This window comes from Protopterus annectens, chromosome 5.part0 (genome assembly GCF_019279795.1).
Source record: "Protopterus annectens isolate FY-2018-M chromosome 5.part0, PAN1.0, whole genome shotgun sequence".
Taxonomy (NCBI): domain Eukaryota; kingdom Metazoa; phylum Chordata; order Ceratodontiformes; family Protopteridae; genus Protopterus; species Protopterus annectens.
In genome coordinates, this window is record NC_056735.1 from 1,895,879,570 (window position 1) to 1,895,900,893 (window position 21,324).

At 41.4% G+C, this 21,324-nt stretch overlaps 1 protein-coding gene across 1 annotated transcript in view; it reads left to right on the forward strand.

Moving 5' to 3' along the window:
• GTF2F2 (general transcription factor IIF subunit 2) overlaps positions 1-21,324 on the forward strand; it is a 2,274,453-nt gene that overhangs the window by 1,814,408 nt on the left and 438,721 nt on the right. Inside the window, exon 8 of the mRNA XM_044071713.1 lies at positions 14,262-14,361. Coding sequence (XP_043927648.1) covers positions 14,262-14,361 — 100 coding nt within the window. The remainder of the gene's footprint in view (positions 1-14,261; positions 14,362-21,324) is intronic.

Genomic DNA, 21,324 nt, shown 5'->3' on the forward strand with positions numbered 1-21,324 from the left:
GTCAGCCATAATCCCCCCGTGTTAGCCTGAACCTCAGAGAAGTATATACCAAACAAGAGAGGTCCCAGAACTGAGCCCTGTGGGATGCCACTTATAACTGGTTTGGATTCGGACATGGCACCTGCGATTCTGACCATGGTGGGTTCTATCTCTGAGCCAGTTTGCAACCTATCTTGTGATATAGGGGTTGATATTTAAGCTGGTAAGCTTATTTATGATGCCCGAGTGGGGTATTGTGTCGAAGGCTTTTGCGATGTCCAGGTAGGCTGTGTGGACTACCTTGCCCTCATCTATGGCTTTGGTAATGGTTTCAAAGAAATCAATTAGGTTTAAAAGGCAAGATCTGCCCTTGACAAAGCTGAATTGGGTAGGGTCCATTGTCTGGAGGCTCCCAATGTCTTTGAGTTCCATCGTAATACGCTCCATAGGTTTACAGACCAGACTAGTCAGGCTTATGGGGCGATAGTTTCCGGGGATCGTTGTGGCACCACCTTTGTGGAGTGGGACCACTGTAGCTGTACGCCATTCTTTGGGTACATATCCTGTAGTAAGGCTAAGTTTGAACAGTGACTTAATGTGAGGGTTCAGTTCTTCTTGGAGCTCATGTAAGACACAGCCTGGGACACCATCCGGTCCCATAAATGCTGTGTTTTTTGCTTTGGAGAGGGCAGCTTTCACCTGTGCATCTGTGACGTCAGGGAGGTTACATTCAGTTGGGATAGGCATTTGCTCCTTTAGGGGGGAAGGGGAATTCCAAGGACAACCACAAAGCATTCTGTAGCTATGTCAAGAATCTCAATGGCAACATCCAGATCAGCTCTGAGTTGCAGCACAAAGGCACGAAAATTACAGAACCAACTGATATTGCCAACATCCTGGCAGATAGGTTCAGTGCTGACTTTACCCCCCCTCACCCCCTAAAGGGCCCATATCTATACAGGAAGAATGCAGAGTCCCTGTAATCACAACTATGCAGGTGAAAGCTGCACACTCTAAAGCCAAAAACACAGCATCCACCATGGGACCGGACAACATCCCAGGCTGCGTTTTACACGAACTTCAGAATGAACTGGCTCCTCACTTAAGCACCATGTTCAATAATAGCCTCGCATCAGGCTTTGTGCCCACTGAATGGCGCACAGCAACAGTTATCCCACTCCACAAAGGGGGAGCCACCACTGATCCCAGGAACTATAGACCTATTAGCCTGACGAGCGCGGTCTGCAAGGCCATGGAACATATCATCATGGAACTCATAAACAGACATTGGTAGCCTCCAAACTCTGGATCCCACCCATTTCGTGTTTGTGAAAGGCAGATCATGCCTCCTGAACCTGATCGACTTCTTTGAGGCAGTCACCAAAGCCGTAGATGAGGGTAAGGTGGTTCACACAGCCTATCTTGACCTAGCCAAGGCTTTCGACACCATCCCCCATTCTGGAATTATAGCTAAAGTCAATAAACTAGGCATAAATCCCTACGTCACAAGATGGGTTGCCAACTGGCTCACTGACAGAACCCACACTGTAAAAGTTGCAGACTCCAAATCTGACCTCAAACCAGTGACAAGTGGAGTACCACAGGGTTCCGTCCTAGGACCGCTGCTGTTTAGTATCTACTTCTCTGAAGTACAGGCTAACACAGAAGGCCTCTGGCTAACGAAGTTCGCAGATGACTGCAAACTAGGAGACATAGTCAAGTCCCCAAATGATGTGAACATCCTACAGAAGGGCCTCTCTGAGACAGATGCCTGGTGTCAGAGCCATGGCCTCAAGCTCAATGCCAAAATGTGCAGTGTCATCCCCTTTGGTAAAAACTCTGTACCCATGAACTACCACATAGGCAGCAATCTACTTAACACCGAATGCGTGATCAGAGACCTTGGGACCCAGGTGGACAGTAGTCTCTCCTTTGATAGTTGCATTGCCACAGTTGTCAGGAAGTCCTTCTACGTGGCACACCTCATCATAAAAGGGTTCTCATCCAGGAAAAAAGAGGTCTTCGTTCCCCTCTACTCGACACTCATTAGACCCATTATAGAGTACAACGCCCCTTTTGGAATGTACATCACAAGACATCTGCAGCAGCTGGAAAGGCCACAGAAGTACCTCACAAAGAGGATTACTGGACTCAAACAAGTGCCCTACACTGACTGTCTCAAAAAACTCCAGCTTTACTCCGTAGCATATCGCCTACTCTGAGGTGATCTCTGCCTAACATATAAAGCTGTGTCAAACTCAGAGCTGTTGGACATGCTACACCTAAAGAAATCCCAATCCCTCCGAGCTACACGCTCTAGGGACCTAAACCTTGTCACCACAATAAACAGGACATGCTGTAGGGATAGATTCCTATCCCAGAGAAATTCCCATACTCCGGAACAGGCTACCCATCTATGTCAAGCAAAGTTCTTCATTAGCACTCTTCAAGAAAAATCTTGATGAGTGGATGGGAAATAGGAAATACACCCCGAGGATCACTTCTGTGTGTCTGCTCGACAGTGGCACAGGAAGATAACTTTCTTGGGTGGCGTAAGCCAGGGAACCTTGTTAGCTAGACTTACAAAGGCCCTTGGGCCGATAGCCTAGTACCTACCTATGAACCCTTAAACTAATACTTTGTTGTATGTGCACACCCTTAAACTAATACTTTGTTGAAGCTCCTTTTGATTTAATTACAACATTCAGTCTTCGTGGTTAGGAGTCTGTCAGCATGGCACATCTTGACTTGGCAATATTTGCCCACTCTTCCTTGCAAAAGCGCTCCAAATCTGTCAGATCGAGAGGGCATCTCTTGTGCACAGCCCTCTTCAGGTCACCCCACAGATTTTCTACTGGATTTAAGTCTGCTCTGGCTGAGCCATTCCAAAACTTTAATTTTCCTCTGGTGAAGCCATTCTTTTGTTGATTTGGATGTATGCTTGGGGTCATTGTTGCGCTGAAAGGTTAAATTCCTCTTCATCTTCAGCTTTCTCGCAGACAACTGAAGGTTTTGGTGAAAAGTAACTGGTATTTGGAACTGCTCATAATTCCCTCCACCTTGACTAAAGCCCCAGTTCCAGCTGAAGAAAAGCAACTCCAAAAACTTGATACTGCCACCACCATGCTTCTCCTGGGGATGGTGTTCTTTTGGTCATGAGAAGTGTTGTTTTTGCGCCAAACGTACCTTTTGGAATTGTGGCCAAAAGTTCATCAGACTATAGCACATTTTCCCACATGCTTTTGGGAGATTTGATGTATTGCTTTGCAAATTTTAGCTGGGCCTGGATGTTTTTCTGTGTAAGAAAAAGCTTCCGTCTTGCAACCCTACCCCATAGTCCAGACATATGGAGAATACAGGAGATTGTTGTCACATGTAGTACACAACAAGTACTTTCCAGAAATTCCTGCAGCTCCATCAGTGTTGCTGTAGGTCTCTTGGCAGCCTCCTTGACTAGTTTTCATAGTCTTTTCATTAATTTTGGAGGGATGTCCAGTTCTTTGCAATGTCACTGTTGTCCCATATTTTCTCCATTTTTTGATGATTGTCTTCCCTCTGTTCCATGGTATATCCAATGCTGTGGAAATGTTTTTGTACCCTTTTCCTGACTAATACCTTTCAACAATAAGATCCCCTTTGATGCTTTGTAAAGCTCTCTGTGAACCATGGCTTTTGCTGTAGCAGGCAACTGAGTAAATTTCAGGAAAATCTTACTAGGACAGCTCAACTTTTACAAAAAACAAGCCAAATGGCTCAAAAACTTGTAAACAGTAATAAAAATTAAAAAAGCGAACCACCAAGGCAGTATTTGTGTGAAACACTAGTTTATTTAACATTAAACACTGTCAAAGTAAAACCAACTAAGCGCTTTAGCCAAGAAACATGAATCTTTCTTCCTCTGAGTCGCTCGATAAGCAACTATTCATGATTTTGTATGCATCAATGAAATTGCCCTGACTAAACTTAAAGGCATACTTCCCCTGAATATGTGATGTACACATAAACCACAATAATAAGTACATTCAAGATAAAAATATTAGTAATAGACTAATAATGAACATAATAATATAAAATATACTTAAAAAATAAACTTAAAAATTCAAAACCTAGTTGATCTATTTGTTGCAGTCAGATAAGTGTTTTCACACTACACTTAAAATTAAACCTCTGCTGCCCTTTGCTTCTAAAAGGGACCTATTGAGCAATAATCATTTAAACCTGGCTTGCAACAAGCATTTAGTCTCAGTTGCCATTTAGTTTCTCTGGCTTCTAATTCTAATTCATCATCCCCACCCCTTGAGTCACTCTGTACTCTATCAATGACAAAGAATAAAAATCTCGTAGTTGGGACATTCTGGAGATTGAACATATAACGCATTGTTCATTTTTTCATTTTTAATGTCTCTAAGGTGCTCAGTAAGGCGATCCCGTAGCCTACGTAGAAACCAGGGCATGATAAGCATGTAGCTAAATAAACCACCATAGTGGTATTGCAGTTATACCTGCCCAGGCATCCTATAGTACGTTCAAAACTTCCTATAAAGACATTCGTACCATCATTTATATTTTTACACGTCTTGCAAGCACCACATTTGTATATCAATGACCTGTGCTTGCCTTTTCTGTTGACACTTTCAAAAATATTCTTTATATTACGCCCTCTACTGTACACAACCTTAGGTTTATGCCCCAACTTTTCCTTCATTTCTTTGTCAAAATGAGTTTCCCATATATTATTAACACTTGATACCAAGTTTGATGTTTCTGTATTGTATTGTAATACCAGAACATTGGTATCTAGCTTAGCCGTGTTGGTTCTATTAATATTTAGACCTGCTTTCAAAATAGGCTTAAATGCAGTATTTCTTTTAAGCATAACTTCTCTCTTCACTTTCAGCAGAAGACTTAAGGGGTAGCCTGTATTTAGGACTATTCCAATTAATGTATAGATCTCTTTTTTAAATGTTTCATCGCTACTAATGAGCCTAGATAACTTGACCGTTTGGCCTTTTATTATACCCTTCCTCTGATGGAAGGGGTGGCAACTGTTGTAGTGCAGTAACATATTGGAATGATTCCTTTCTGTGGATGCTACTGGCCAAGGTGCCCCCAGCAATGTCTTAGTCAACTCAATATGTAAAATGTCTATCTTATCACAGTGCCATTTATATGTGAACTCAAGGAAAGTGGTTGTGCCGTTGATGTATTTTACAAAGTCGTTCATCACGTTGCTCTCTTCGCCATAAAATTAGTATGACTTCCAGAAAACTCACATACACCAATACATTGGCCATAAAGGCAGAGGAAAAACATATCTTCTCTCCCATTCTAGGAGAACCAGATTCGCAAAGCTAGGGGCACATTTGGCCCCCATAGCCACTCCTGCTTCCTGATGATAGAATTCAACTTCAAAAATCATAAAGTTGTTAGTCAAGGCCACTTCCATGAGTCCAACTAATAAATTGACCTTGGATTGATGTATTGATTTGCTACCCATTAAACTTTCCCTGAAGAAGTCTAACCCTTCATTGTGGGAGATTACTGAGAACAAGTTGACCATGTCCACAGTTTTGAAACAAAAATCCAAGTTCTCTGTATTTATTTGTCTAAATAATTCCAAACAGTGCCATGAGTTTTTGAGTATTTGCTGTGCCTCACTTACCACCAAACTTGCCCATTTATCTATATATGCTGCTATTGGTTCAGTTTTAGAACCTCGGGCTGCTACTATTGGCCTAAGGGGAGGGTTGTGCACATTTTTATGAATCTTTGGTATTCCAAAGATTACTGGTGTTCGTGGTTTCTGAACTGTTAAATATTTTATTTCCACAATTTCTACTTCATTTTGAAATAGAGTATCAAATAAAAAAGACATCAATCCTGGCATAAGCTCTATTAACAACATTTCTTGAAGTCCTGCTATAAGTTGTGGTGTCATTCAATATTTCAAACATTTTGGAACTGTAATTTATGTGAGACATAATGACCTCCCCACCCTTGTCTAGTTTCATTACACGATACATCTTGTTTCCTGCCAATTCATTAAAAATTATGTCTTCATCTCTTGTGAGATTGTTAGTGTTATATTTGGTCTCTTTGACTATTTTTCTAAATTGTTCATATAATTTCTCAAAGGACAATACAAGTGGGTGACTGGGGGTGGTGAATGTGCTCTTACGTTTGGCCACCAAGTTCTTGTCCATGCCTGCATTACTGTTTTTGAAATATAAACTGAGATTAAGTGTTCTAGTATACAGTTTTAAGTTAATCAAAAACATTTGCAATGTCAGTCTTATAGTTGGGTATAAAAATATCCCTTTTTTAAACAAGTTGAAATGTCCTTCACTAACAGTGACATCACTGTAATTGTAAATATAAAAACCATCACTTTCCAAAATATTAAGTTCCATTGCAACATGAGAACAATCATTTTCAACTACATTCAATGAATCTTGGTCAGACATAGCAGTTGTGTTAAATAACTGTTGTCCCCTGTTGAAATATTTGCTGTTCCTGTTGCTCTGAACATTGTAGTTCTTCCTGCGCCAGAGGGTCCGTTTCCCATGATTTTTCAGTCCCTTGGACATCCTTAGTTGCTGACCCTCCTGAAAAGAATAATCATTATTCCCCCTGTTATTGTCAAGCCCCCTTTTCACCATCAGAACTGTTGTTCTGAATATTTTCATTATTTTGAGGGCTATTCTCATACACATTTCCCTGGGGCTGTTTTCTCCCTGTATGTGCTTGATTATTTGAATAGTCAGCCCTGTCTCTGTCAAGCTTACATTCCTTTCTCAAACTGTTCTCTTTTGCAAAGTTATTAATGTCTTTAAGAACATTCTCATACTTAAATTTGTATTGCTCAAAAAGTAAATCTGAAATAATACTTTGATTTAAAACTGAAATCTCATTTTGCAAAAGAGCCAACTTACTGTTGTTTCTGATAATGTCCATTTCAAAGCCTGTCTTGTCAAATAAAGCCACAAGTTCTCGAAAAGCAGACGAGCCCTCCTCAATCCCCAAAGGCTGTTTCCAGACTCGTAAGCTTTGGGAACTTGTTTGAGAGCAACTGATTTGTTTAAAAACGCATTGTCTAGCTGAAGTGTTCTGTACTTTCTACACAGCTTTTCAGATTTACTTGCATTTTTAATGACATTCCTTGATTGGGAATAGCGTTTTCGTTGAAAAAATCAGTTTCAAATGCTGTGTAAGTTTGAGGGGTAGCAAATCAATAGATCAATCCAAGGTCAATTTATTAGTTCGACTTATGGAAGTGGTCTTGACTAATAACGTTCTTATTTTTGAAGTTGAATTCTAGCATCAGGAAGCAGGAGTGGCTATGGGAACCAAATGTGCCCCTAGCTTTGCTTATCTGGTTCTCCTAGAATGGGAGAGAAAATGTTTTTTCTGTGCCTTTATGACCAATGTATTGTTGTATGTGAGGTTTCTGGATGACATACTAATTTTATGGCGAGGAGAGGAACATGTGATGAACGACTTCGTAAAATACCTCAACGGCACAACCACTTTCCTTGAGTTCACATATAAATGGCACTGTGATAAGATAGAATTTTTACATATTGAGTTGACTAAGGACATTGATGGGGGCATCTTGGCCAGTAGCATCCACAGAAAGGAAACCTATTCCAATATGTTACTGCAGTACAACAGTTGCCACCCTTTCCATCAGAGGAAGGGTATAGGTTCATAGGTAGGTACTAGGCTATCGGCCCAAGAGCCTACGTAAGCATAGCCAGCAAAGATTCCATAGCTTAGGCCACCCAAGAAAGTTATTTTCCTATGCCACTGTCCATCAGAGACACAGAAGTGACCCCCGGGGTGTATTTCCTATTTCCCATCCACTCATCAAGATTTTTCTTGAAGAGTGCTAATGAAGAACTTTGCTTGACGTAGATGGGTAGCTTATTCCAGAGTATAGGAAGTCTCTGGGACAGGAATCTATCCCCCCAGCGTGTCCTGTTTATTGTGGTGACAAGGTTTAGGTCCCTAGAGCGTGTGGCTCGGAGGGATTGGGATTTCTTTAGGTGTAGCATGTCCAACAGCTCTGGGTTTGACATAGCTTTATATGTTAGGCAGAGATCACCTCAGAGTAGGCGATATGCTACGGAGTAAAGCTGGAGTTTTTGAGGTGGTCAGTGTAGGGTATTTGTTTGAGGCCAGTAATCCTCTTTGTGAGGTACTTCTGTGGCCTTTCCAGCTGCTGCAGATGTCTTGTGAGGTACATTCCAAAAGGGCGTTGTACTCTATAATGGGTCTAATGAGTGACGAGTAGAGGGGAACAATTACCTCTTTTTTCCTGGATCAGAACCCTATTATGATGAGGTGTGCCACGTAGAAGGACTTCCTGACTACTGTGGCGATGTGACTATCAAAGGAGAGACTACTGTCCACCTGGGTCCGAAGGTCTCTTATCCCGCATTCGGTGTTAAGTAGATTGCTGCCTATGTGGTAGTTCATGGGTACAGAGTTTTTACCAAAGGGGATGACACTGCACTTTTTGGCATTGAGCTTGAGGCCATGGCTCTGACACCAGGCATCTATCTCAGTGAGGCCGTTCTGTAGGATGTCCACATAATTTGGGGACTTGACTATGACTCCTAGTTTGCAGTCATCTGCAAACTTCATTAGCCAGAGGCCTTCTGTGTTAGCCTATACTTCAGAGAAGTAGATACCAAACAGGAGAGGTCCTAGGATGGAACCCTGTGGTACTCCACTTGTCACTGGTTTGAGATCAGATTTGAAGTCTGCAACTTTTATAGTGTGGTTTCTGTCAGTGAGCCAGTTGGCAACCCATCTTGTGACAAGGATTTATGCATAGTTTAGTGAGTTTAGCTATAATTCCAGAATGGGGGATGGTGTTGAAAGCCTTAGCGAGGTCAAGATAGGATCTGTGAACCACCTTACCCTCAGCCATGGCTTTGGTGACCGCCTCAAAGAAGTTGATCAGGTTCAGGAGGCATGATCTGCCTTTCACAAACCCGAACTGGGTGGGATCCAGAGTTTGGAGGTTACCAATGTCTTTGTTTATGAGTTCCATGATGATACATTCCATGGCCTTGCAGACCAGGCTCGTCAGGCTAATAGGTCGATAGTTCCTGGGATCATTGATGGCTCCCCCTTTGTGGAGTGGGATAACTGTTGCTGTGCGCCATTCATTGGGCACAAATGTGAGGCTATTATTGAACATGGTGCTTAAGTGGGGAGCCAGTTTGTTCTGAAGTTCGTGTAAAATGCAGCCTGGGATGTTGTCCGGTCCCATGGATGCTGTGTTTTTGGCTTTAGAGAGTGCAGATTTTACCTGCATAGTTGTGATTACAGGGACTCTGCATTCTTCCTGTATAGATATGGGCCCTTTAGGGGGTGAGAGGGGGGTAAAGTTAGCACTGAACCTATCTGCCAGGATGTTGGGAATATCAGTTGGTTCTGTAATTTTTGTGCCTTTGTGCTGTAACTCAGAGCAGATCTGGGTGTTGCCATGTAGATTCTTGACATAGCTATAATAAAAGGCCAAATGGTCAGGTTATCTAGGCTCATTAATAGCGATGAAACATTTAAAAAAGAGATCTATACATTAATTGGAATGTTCCTAAATAGAGGTTACCCCTTAAGTCTTCTGCTGAAAGTGAAGAGAGAAGTTATGCTTAAAAGAAATACTACAGTTAAGCCTATTTTGAAAGCAGGTCTAAATATTAATAGAACCAACACAGCCAAGCTAGACACCAATGTTCTGGTATTACAATACAATACAATACAGAAACATCAAACTTGGTATCAAGTGTTAATAATATATGGGAAACTCATTTTGACAAAGAAATGAAGGAAAAGTTGGGGCATAAACCTAAGGTTGTGTACAGTAGAGGGCGTAATATAAAGAATATTCTTGAAAGTGTCAACAGAAAACAAGGCAAGCACAGGTCATTGATGTACAAATGCGATGCTTGCAAGACATATAAAAATATAAATGATGGTACGAATGTCTTTATAGGAAGTTTTGAACGTACTATAGGGTGCCCAGGCAGGTGCAACTGTAACACCGTTATGGTGGTTTATTTAGCTACATGCTTATGCCCTAGTTTCTACGTAGGCAAGACCAAAAGAAGGCTACGGGATCGCATTACTGAATACCTTAGAGACATTAAAAATAAAAAAATGAACAATGCTTTATATGTTCACACTCTAGAATGTCCCAACTACAAGCGATTTTTATTCTTTGTCATTGATAGAGTACAGAGTGACTCTAGGGGTAGGGTTGATGAATTAGAAGCCAGAGAAACTAAATGACAACTGAGACTAAATGTTTGTTGCAAGCCAGGTTTAAATGATTATTGTTCAATAGGTCCCATTTTGAAGCAAAGGGCAGCAGAGGTTTAATTTTAAGTGTACTGTGAAAACACTTATCTGACTGCAGCAAACAGATCAACTATGTTTTGAATTTTTAAGTTTATTTTTAAGTATGTTTTATGTTATTATGTTCATTATTAGTACCATTACTAATATTTTTATCTTGAATGTACTTATTGTGGTTTACATGTACATTACATATTCAGGGGAAGTATGCCTTTAAGTTTAGTTATGTCAGGGTAATTTCATTGATGCAAACAAAATCATGAATAGTTGCTTAAGTAATTACAGTATATAAAGGAAGTTGCATCATAATTGAGCGACTCTGATGAAGCCAAGTCATGTTTCTTGGTGAAAGCGCTTAGTTGGTTTTACTTTGGCAGCTGAACTTTATTCGGGGTTAATTAGAGTCTTATTAATTGATGACAGGTGTGTACCCAAGAAGACTGAGTGTTGTAATTAAATCAAAAGGTGCTTCAAAAAACTATTAGTTTAAGGGTGTGCACACACAACAAAGTATTAGTTTAAGGATGTGCACACTTATGCAACCAGTGTATTGTACATTTTTTTATATTTTTCCCCTAACAGATTTGTTTTTCAATTGAATTGTACAGGTTATAGGTCAAATTAAAGGTTGGAAAAGTTTTGAAATTATTTATTGTGGTCTCATTTTTTTATATCACATAAACCTGCCATTTTAACAGGGGTGTGTAAAATTTTTATATCCATTGTATGCGATTCTCAGTGTACCCCTGACAAGACTCCAAATGAGGAACACACAGTGGTATCTTAAATCCCTTTGGTCCCAGCACCAACATACTTTGTCTTTTCATATCACAGTTCTGTTTTTTTTTTTTTTTTCCAGAAGATAAATTATTTGGTAGAGAAAGCAAATATCCTTAAGTCTGGGTCTTCCCTTTTCCCTCCCTGTTCTTCTAAACTGTTGGTCACCACATATGCCTTAGACTTTGCTTAAGGAGCAGTTTCAGGAGGGACAAAAGCATAAGATTTGTGAGATACCTAGGGAGAGATGCTTACCCTGATCAATGCACTCAACTCTATGGATCATCTTTGTTCCCCAGGACCTCTTCAGGTTGTTATAGATAATACCACAGTCATGTGGTACATCAACAAGCAAGGGGGGAACCAGGTTGCGACCCCTTTACAGACTAGCCATGCTAGCATGGGATATATAGCTTCATATCACAGTCTCACTTATCCTACATTGTCAGATCAAAATTGTGTAGCAGGCCATCTGACCAGGACAAGAGCAGACCCTTGTGAACGGAAACTAGATAAGGGAGTCTTCCAAGATTTGGTCCATCTTTGTTTGGGGAGTTCCTCAAGTAGACCTATTCGCCTCCTCTCTGAACAATCTTCTGGCAAGATTCTTCTCCAGGACTCCATGCAAGAAAGCCTGAAAGACCGATGTCTTTTCTTTTTCTTGGACAGGAATTCCTGTATGCTTTTCCATCATTTCCACAGATATCTAGGGTACTTCTGAAGATTCAGAAGGAATCTCTCAGGAGCATTGTAGTGACTCCCTTCTGTCCCGGGCAACCATGATTCTCCCTTCTTTTGAAAATGGCCAGTGTTGGTTACCAAAAGCTTCCTCACAGCCTGGATTTACTCGCACAAAAACAGGGGTGTTTGCACCCCAACCACAGTCAGCTTCAGCTAACTGCCTGGATGATAGGGTCTTAATTCCCTTTAGGAACTTGTTTACTGAGGGCATGCAGCAAGTACCAATGGAGGCAAGAAAGTCTGCTATTACAAAATCATATATTAGTAAATGGAAAAGGTTTTCTAGTTTGTACCAATTGTATAACAGCACCCATACAGGGCTAGTTGCTCTTGATTTTACATTTTTTATGCAAGTTACTATCATATGGCATTTTCACACCTCCATCAAGGTTCATTATTTGGACATTTCAGCATGTCTGCCCATGGATCCTCCTCTTTCACTGCATTCTCATGTCAAAATGTTTTTGAAAGGGGTTTTGAATAAGAGGTCTGTGGGTAAGCGGCAGGGCCCTCCCTTGGGATCTTAATTTTGTGTAAGAGAATCTAACAGTTGCCCCATTTGAACTAGCTAACCTGGCTGACATAAGGTTCTTAACATGAAAAACATTTTTGATTCCCTTCTTGCAAAGCTAAGAGCAATTTGAGTTGCAAACTCATATGGTGAGTCAACGGTATCTTATGCTCCACAGAGACAGTGTTTTTGAGAACTAAGCCTTCTTTTATGTGATGTTCGAGTTTACTTTAAGCTAAAATATGTATCAACCCATTTTCTTTCCTAAACCTAAAATGAGGGGGAGAGGATTCTCCATACCTTGAATGTCAACTGATGACTCTTGTACTATCTTGATAGAACTAAATCTTTCAATCTTTGAATCAATTGTTCGTTTCTTATGAAGGTACGAAGGGGCAACCTCTGTCAAAAGATATGATCTCTAAATGGTTGTCTAAGGTAGTTGCCTTTTGCTATACTTACCACAACAAAACTATTCCAGGCAAAATCAAGGCCTACTCTACCAGGGCCTTGGCTTCATCTATAGCTTTTCGAAAAGGGTTGGATTCTAGAAGTATTCTAGATGCAACAACTTGGTCCATTGTACATACTTTTACAAAGCACTATAATCTTTATACATAGGACCATTCTTCAAGGACTACTAGACTCTTTTCCGTACACCTGCCAAATGTGGTAAGCTAGGGTAATCTACCAGTACAGCTAAGGCTACTGCAACAGTGATCAGTTTGATGAACATAGTACAGTTGTATAACTAAACTTACTGTAACAGTAGATGTTTGAATGATTGCGGCTGCACTACCCACTCCCTCCCCTTTGTTTTTTTGGTCTGTTGTTTATGCCAGGGTGTGTACATTTATATTTTATTGTTCCTAGCATTATCCTTTCAGGACTCAACCTCTTCTCTCATTGTTGGCATCCAAGCTCTGAGGGGCTTTGCATCTAAACCTGTCATTTTAGTCAGCACAGCTTGAACTATGACTGATAATTTGGGCATATGAAAAAGTGCCCTGAAGCTATGGAAGCTGTCCAGCTGTTGCATCCTATGCAGAATATAACCCATATAACTAAGGCTACTACAATAGTTATCATTAGAATATCTTCAGTTATTTTAAGTTTACTTAGACAACTGCATTTTCTTTTGTTCTGCTCATTTTGTTAAGTTTTGGCCAGCCCTGTTTTGCAAGAGTAATATCTTGTGAATTGATGCATTTGAGTTTCTTTATGTAAGCAGTGTAAACTGGATACCAAGCCTTTTCATTGCTGTTTTACACCTGAGATGACATATGGGTAATATTTTTGTCCAGTCACTTTGAATAGCTGTAAAAGAGTCTAGGGAGCTTTCCAGCGGGTCTATATTATAACCTTGAACAATTAAAAGAGTGAACGCTCTTTAATCGACCCCTTAAAATCAAAAGCACTAAATCCCGAACACATGGAACAGCGATTTATTTCCCAGGGGGAAAAAAAAATCACTGGCCCGTTTTCGGGACTCTGCCATTTCCTCCACTGTGGTGCAATCTCGGAGTTAGTATATTTAAGTAGGGGGGGGGGCACAGCCCCCCACTTTATTTTGTGTTTGGATTTTTTTTTTTTTTTTTTTTTTTTGCTGAGCAGCGATTTTGTTTCCTTGGGGGAAAAAAATCACTGTTCTGAGTGTTTGGGAATTAGTGCTTTCGATTTTTATTGATTAAAGAGTGTTCGCTCTTCTAATCAAAGTTATAATATAGACCCTTTCCATCATAGATTCCTACTGACATGATTGCAGCAGGAAGTGGTGCTTAGCTCACTGCTTGGAGCAGATATTTGTTAACTTTTTTGTGTTTTAAAGTACTGGAAAGTTCTGTCAGGCTTAATGTTGTGAACTAAGAATGTTTTAATTTTTCAGATTGCAGATTGAAGAGTCAATCAAACCAATGAGACTGTCACAGCAGCTGTCTAGTGTTGTCACACACAATTATAAACCAGTTGCAAACCACAAAGCTAATGTAAGTAGTATTGTTATTGTATTTATATTAATCTTCATTGTCAAACTTGTTTTAAATTTGCTATTTTGGGATGAAGACTACAGAAATGAGCTACTGCTTCTTTTGTAGCTGTTACCTAACCATCTGGTTCTCATAGGTTCGTATATTAGTATTAGGCTAACTGCCTTTTGTGGGTCATTTTAAGCCTAGCCAATTAAGCCATATGGGAATCAACCCCTGCACCTTGTGTCCGTAAAGCAAATATTTTAACCATTGTACCAACTTTCCTGTCCTAAGGGAAATCTTGTTTTTAGCAAAAGGCCACTTAGTCAAGCTGATCCTTGAATTCATATTGCTGTTTTCTAAGGTCTTAAAGACTATATTGGGACAGAGGAGCATTATTCTGTTATAGCCTAATATGAGACAGAATTTTAATTTGGAAACTTGAGCAGTATGTCAGTGAATGTAAACAGAGAAGTCAATGAGGAGCTTGGATTGCTAGCATAAACATGTTCATGTAGAAAGAAGTATTTATAAGCAACCATTTTTCATAATATCGTATAAAATGTGTCATTTACCCCAGAAGAATACAAATACTTCTAAACAATGCTTCAGAAATGTGTGAAGAGGCAGGTCTTTAATAATACTACCATGCCAAAATGCCATATTCCTCTAAATATGGAGATGTGATTAGAGTAATTTATGCTATTTTGCATTTCAGGCACAGAATAGTGCTTTCAGGTTTCTTAGCCATAATCATCAGTCATACAAAATTTCATCTGACAGTAACAGTGTATATCTTTCTCATTGACTGAATTATAGATGCATTTCATTTGAAGATCTTTCATTAAAGCTGCAGAACTTTATTTGGCCAGTACAGTAATTTACTCCATTCTGGTTGTATATTCAGGTTAGCAGCTGTATGGATATATACAGTGTCTTCTAATCCATTGGGAACCATTTTGAAAACTGAGAATTATCCATTGCCTACTAAAGATCTGGTGGAATCTCAGTGGATGCAGCTTTAATGAAAAAGTTATGGCCACTAGGTCCATCACGTCTTTTCTGGAATGGTAGAAGAAAAGTGTTAACTGTGTTCATTATGTATATGGGAAGGGAATGGGATAAATAGGAACGTAGAAAAAGTGATGACAGGCAGAGAGAAACAAAAGAATAACTGTAAGACATGAATGGTGGGGGAGATGATTTTCAAGGGATACAGGACCTTTTGTAATTTCCACAAATGAGTGGTTGGTAGGTAAAGGAATGAGGGGATGGCCTTGGGTGGAAAAGAGAAGAGTAGGTATCAAGGACATTAAAAAAATCTAGATCACAGATAAAAAGGGCAATGTATTTGCAGATAGTGAGGCGGACAATGGATAGACATTTGGTGATGGGAAAGTTTAGACATAGAAGAAAGAATGGAGAGTGATGTATAATGGAGGAAGCAAGTCAAGAAGAGGGATAGTGTGAGTTCTTGACATGGCTGAATGCCTGGCTTGTCCAGCAGGCAATAAGCACAGGCATTACTTACCTATGTGGTTGATATTGTTGACCTGTTACTCATCTGCAGGCATGTTGAGGGGAGTCTACCAGTTGTACAGTCTTACCAGTCATGTCAGGAGGTACTGTGCCAATGTAGGTATCTAACCACTATTGCCTCTTAGCAGCAACCAGACACCAGAAATGGCATACTATACTAGATTCCTCCAGTCCAGCTTTAAGAAAGTTGCCTACAAATAGGGCACTAGTGACCGCCACCAGTCACTGCCATCTGAGAGACCACCATCACTTCCTGAGAAGCATATCTGGCTGGAACTAGAAACCCAGCACCAACAGCAGTGGCACCTGCTGCTAATGGAGACCAAGGTGAGTATTCCCTATCTTCCTCCTTTTTCCACAGTTGGACCTACACAAGGATGATATAATGGGAAAACATGTTATTCACACACAAGATATATGTATTTGCAGTTTTACACTGCAATGGCACAGCACGCACACACACACACACACACACACTCTACTGTCTGGAGAGCTGCATCTGTCTTCTGTGGCCCCCCATCCATGTTAAGGTAATACTCCTCTGTAGCTGCAAAACAAAGCATGTAGCATTAAGTATACTTGCACAACACCATATATAAGGCAATTGTCCTCACCCACACCCCAAAAAAAAAATTGATCCGATGTCTGTTTTCACCCAATTCAACCTTTGAGGGTTATTGGATCCAATAAAATCTGACCTCAGCACCTTTTAGATGCTGAGTAGTCAGGGCTCTGACCCCTTCCTTACCAGTAGGTCCCTCTGTTCCCCCAAACTACCTCTTGTCTCATTTTTCACCTGATCAGAAGGGCATGGTGTATGAAGGCTCTGACTTTTTTTCAAAATAAATGCTTTGGCTAATTTTTTATTTTTATTTATTTTATTTTTTTTTGAGCTACTGTTAACGGTATTGCTTTTCTTAAGTATTTTTTTGTACACTCTTTCCTCCTTGATTTAAAAAAAATAAAGTTAAAGTAGTCAGAGATCCTCCTTCAGTTACTCTCCCTATTGTTACTGTTGTTAGTATCTCTTTGCCATATTTAGTGCCTTTCTTCTTTTAGCTAGTTTTTGGAACGTGTATTGAAAATTGTTAACTTACTTGTAGTATTTGCTGCTTTCTGGTGATATCGTCAAGGTCCCCAGGTGTAAAAAGTGTTCAGCCTGCTGTTACAAAATCCTAACGCAGGACCCTCACTCTTTGTGTTTAGTACTTGGGGGAAGCACACTTGGATTGTGTCTATGAGGTGTGTACTCCATTTGGTGCAGGATTATAGAGATAAATTAGAGTTGAAGAGAATGTTGCACAATCATCCTCACAATCTTCCTCTCCTCTAGAAAAAAAATATAAAAAAACAAAGAGCACTAAAAAAAAGGGGGGAGAAGGATAATTCTAATGAGGAAAAGAGAGAGAGAAGAAGACAGAAGAAGGTGGAGAAATCAAAAAAGTGAGTGGTCTCTGGCTCTGACAGATTTCTTGGGTTCAGTGCTGAAAGCTCAAAAGCAATCAAATCCAAGGTTCATTTAGGTCCATTCTCCAATGCTTTCTCTCTATTTCTCACTGCAGCCAGTGAGCTCTAGGCTCTATTTCCCTTTCTTGCTTGGAGAGGCTTTCCTCCTAACCACCTTTGGTGGCATCTATGAGGTCTTTTTGTTCCTTGAAGAGCCTTACCAAAGCGGGTGTAGACAGGATGATGCAGCAGTTCTTCTGGATGCAGATCCAACTGAGGGCCCTCCTTTGGGTGCCCAGGGTACCAGTCTTTCTACCCCTCCACAGGTCTCTCAGATTCCAGTCATCCCTTTGGATCTGAAGGACATGAGTCAGAGCCTTCCCAGAGCACATACATCTGAGCCCGACAGTCCTTTTGACTTTGATTTCGATGGTGTCCCTTACACTCTTGACTCTAATTCTGCTGGATCAGGACAAGTCTCTGAGCCAAAGCCTTGGATCCGAGACTTGTGAGGTTGAGTCGACTCTGTAGCTTTCAGATCCATCTGTTCCCCTTGGGGACCTGGTGTTCGATAGTTCAGCTCTGTTATCCGCCTCGGAACCTGGGGAGGTTGGACAGGAGGGTTGTTCCTCCCCTCTCCCTTTTTGATCAGAGGAGTGCTTCTTAGGCTCCAATTGCAGCCTTGGCTTTTGAGACTACTGAAAGGGTTCCTGCCAGACCAAGAGAAGTCTCTGCTGAGCTCTGCTCCTTCCCAACCTCTATTGGATACAGCTTTTGATTGTGCACATCTGAATCAATTGGGACAGTCAGCCTCTCTTTCACTCTTGGGGGATGGTCACCATGCAGGTTCCTAGTCTGATTCTGACCCCTCTCCAGGAGCCCAAGTCGGGCAGGGTCCTAGGAAACACTCATATAAAATGAGAGATTTAGACTCCTCCCTGGAGTCCATCACAGAAGACAGACTTGGGTGATGGTGAAGGGTCCTCACGATCCCCTCTGGAAGAGACATCACCTTCAGTGATATTCTGAAATTATTGAAACAGTGAGGTTGCTGGTCCATCAGTACACCCTGTCCTAAAGAATCTGAGATCCTTGAGCCTTTTAGGGCTGGTTCTTCTACCTCTTGGGGTGATGTTAGCTGATCATGATGATCTAGACCTTTTGGCACATCAGCCACAGAAGGACTCTGATATGGTGGAGCCAATTCCAAGAAAGACAGATAAGATTTTGGTCACCCCAAAGAACAGGGCACAGTGGAGCAAGGATCCTCCAGTAGATGCCATGGTTGTGTGGTAGCCACAAAGAAAGAATTCTTGGGGGAGAGTGCATCTGTCCATCCCCCTAATAGGGAGTCCAGAGCATTGGACAGGTTTGGGAAATGGATGTATACATCCGCGACCTGTGCACATAGAGAGCTGAACTATCTCACCCATGTTTCAAGCTTCCAGAGTGACCTGACCAAGGAGCTGTCCAAGCCCCTGTCTGGTAACTAACTAACTTGCGGACACCCAGAAATCAAGGTTCCCTTGAGTCGATGTCCAGTGTATCCATGCATCTGCTTTCCAACGCAGCTGATAGTAATGGTTAGAGCAGCAGGCACTGGTATAACTATCCACCGGCACGCCTGGATGAGATTGTGACTTTATGGAAAGCTTCAAGATGTCTTTCTTAAATGCCCTTTTCAGTGGTTTAACTCTCTTTAGACTGAAGGCTAAAGAGATGGCTCACCAAAAACGAACAGGACAGTAAGACCCTGTCTGCCATCAGAATCTTTTTTCCACCCCTCAGAAGACATTTTTGATGAACCAGAAAGGGGGAAAGATGTTGTGGTTCTGGAAATACTAGGTTTTTAACCAAGACACTCTTACAGATAGATGGAACTCCCCCGGGGGCAAAGGAGCAAGTAATTTTAATGGACATTGCTCTAGGGTCAGAGGTGGACCACCGAATCCAGGATTCCGTGGTCCTTTCATTGAGAAATCTTGTCAGCACTCCTGAAGAATTGCCCAACTGCCACACTCTAGAGACAGTCATGGGCACTTATCCCTGCACCATCAAGCAAGGCAGGTCATCACACAAGATATGCGAGTGTCGAGGATAATCACCAGAGGCTACATTGTTATTTTTGTTTCCCCACCTCAGAAAGAGAAGGATTCCCAAAGTGCTACCCATTCAGATGGAATCCACAGCAGCAGAAGTAAAAAAAAAAAAAAAAAAAAAAAAAAAAAAAAAACAGCTGCTAGAATGAGTCATCCAGCAGGTCTGCCCAGACCTTTAAGGATCTGGAATCTATTCAAGTTTTTTTTAAGTTCAGAAGAAAAAAGAGCACCTCAGACTTTTGGACCTAAACCACCTCAGTCAGTTTGTAAAACAGATGAAGTTCCGCATGGTCACAGTTCAGTCCATCCTACTACTTCTGAAAAAGGATGACTGGATATGCTCCATACTCCAAAATGCCTACTGTCATGTCCAGATAGTGAGGCAGTTCAGGAGATTTTCAGTTTCTGGCTGGCAGCCAGTCATTTTCAGATCAGATCACTTGCCTTTGGTCACACCACAACCCTCTGGGTGCTAACTGCATGGCTGTGGTAGCAGCTTATTTCAAACTGCAGGGGTTATGCGTGTTCTGTATTTAGATGATTGGCTCCTCATTGCTTCAGCCAGGAATCTTCTGGGCCAACAAAGGGACTTGTAGCCCCTGAGATGGGAATTACAGTCAACCAGGAAGAGTAATTTAACCCTTACACAGTACATAGAGATCATTGGATGCCACCTGGATATGAGTCGAATAGCCAAGCTTCCAAAGTCCCAGAGTATTATCCCTGCATCAGGTAGCGTTTCAGGTGCTTCACCACCCCTCTTTCTTGCAAGACTCATTCTCAGACTGCTAGGATCAGTGGCCTCTCCGATGACACTACTTCCCCTTGCAAGATATTACGTAAGAGTTCTTCATTGGACTCTCTCTGTTCAGTGGTCACTGATAACTCACCCGCTACATGCACAGATTTGCCTCACCCTAATTCGCAGGACTCAAATTTGTTGGTGGTTGATCTTCCCAATGGGTGGTAGAGTCTCGACCATTTTTCCCACCACCTCCAATGGTTACAGTAACCACAGATGGTTCATTCTGGGGAGGGGTGAGGCATTTCAAAGGGAAAAAGCTTCAGGTTTCTTGGTTACCCATGGAGGCCAACCCTTGTATCAACATCTTAGAGATGAGGGTAGTCGTCCTTGTGTTGCAGGTTTTTGAAAGCTCCCTCCCCTGAGAATGCGATCTCTGTCCAGACAGCTAACATGGTGGTAGCCTAGTATAGCAACAAACAAGTTGGAACCTGCTCATATCCACTTTGCTGGGAAGCCATGAGAGTTCAGCAGTGGGTGATGTCTTCCCCTCACTTTCTCATAGCAGCAGCTCACATTCATGGGGACATCCAGTGTTCTAATGGACAAGCTGAGCAAGTCTATTCTTCTGCCTTGTAAGTGGTCCCTCAGTCAGACAGCAGTGTTGCAAAGCCTGTGGGGCCAACCTTGCTGTGATCTTCTTACTTCATACCTAAAGAATAAGTGTATGATTTACTTTTCCCTGATCCCTCCACAAGGTCAGTCACTGAGGGATGCTGTGGTCCACAGTTGACAGGTCTTCTGTATGCATTTCCCCCATATCCTTGATAACACAATTTATTCAGAAAGCTGAAAGATGCAAGTCCATAGTAATCCTTGTTGCCTCTTTTTGGTCTCCTTCCTGTGGCCTCATCTAGTACATCTGCCCTGGATGTTCGACTACCATCCATATCTCCTAAGTCACTCATCCAGGCAGCCTCCCCCGAATCTAAAGGTCCTCAAGCTAACCTCATATTTCCTCCAATTCTAATGGTGGACAGAGATGCCAGGCTGTCTACGCAGGGGGTGAACATTTTATCAGCCTCACAAAAGCAAAAAATAGATTTATCTTAGCAAGTGGAAAAGGTTTACCATTTGGGCTTCTTCTAAGGGAAT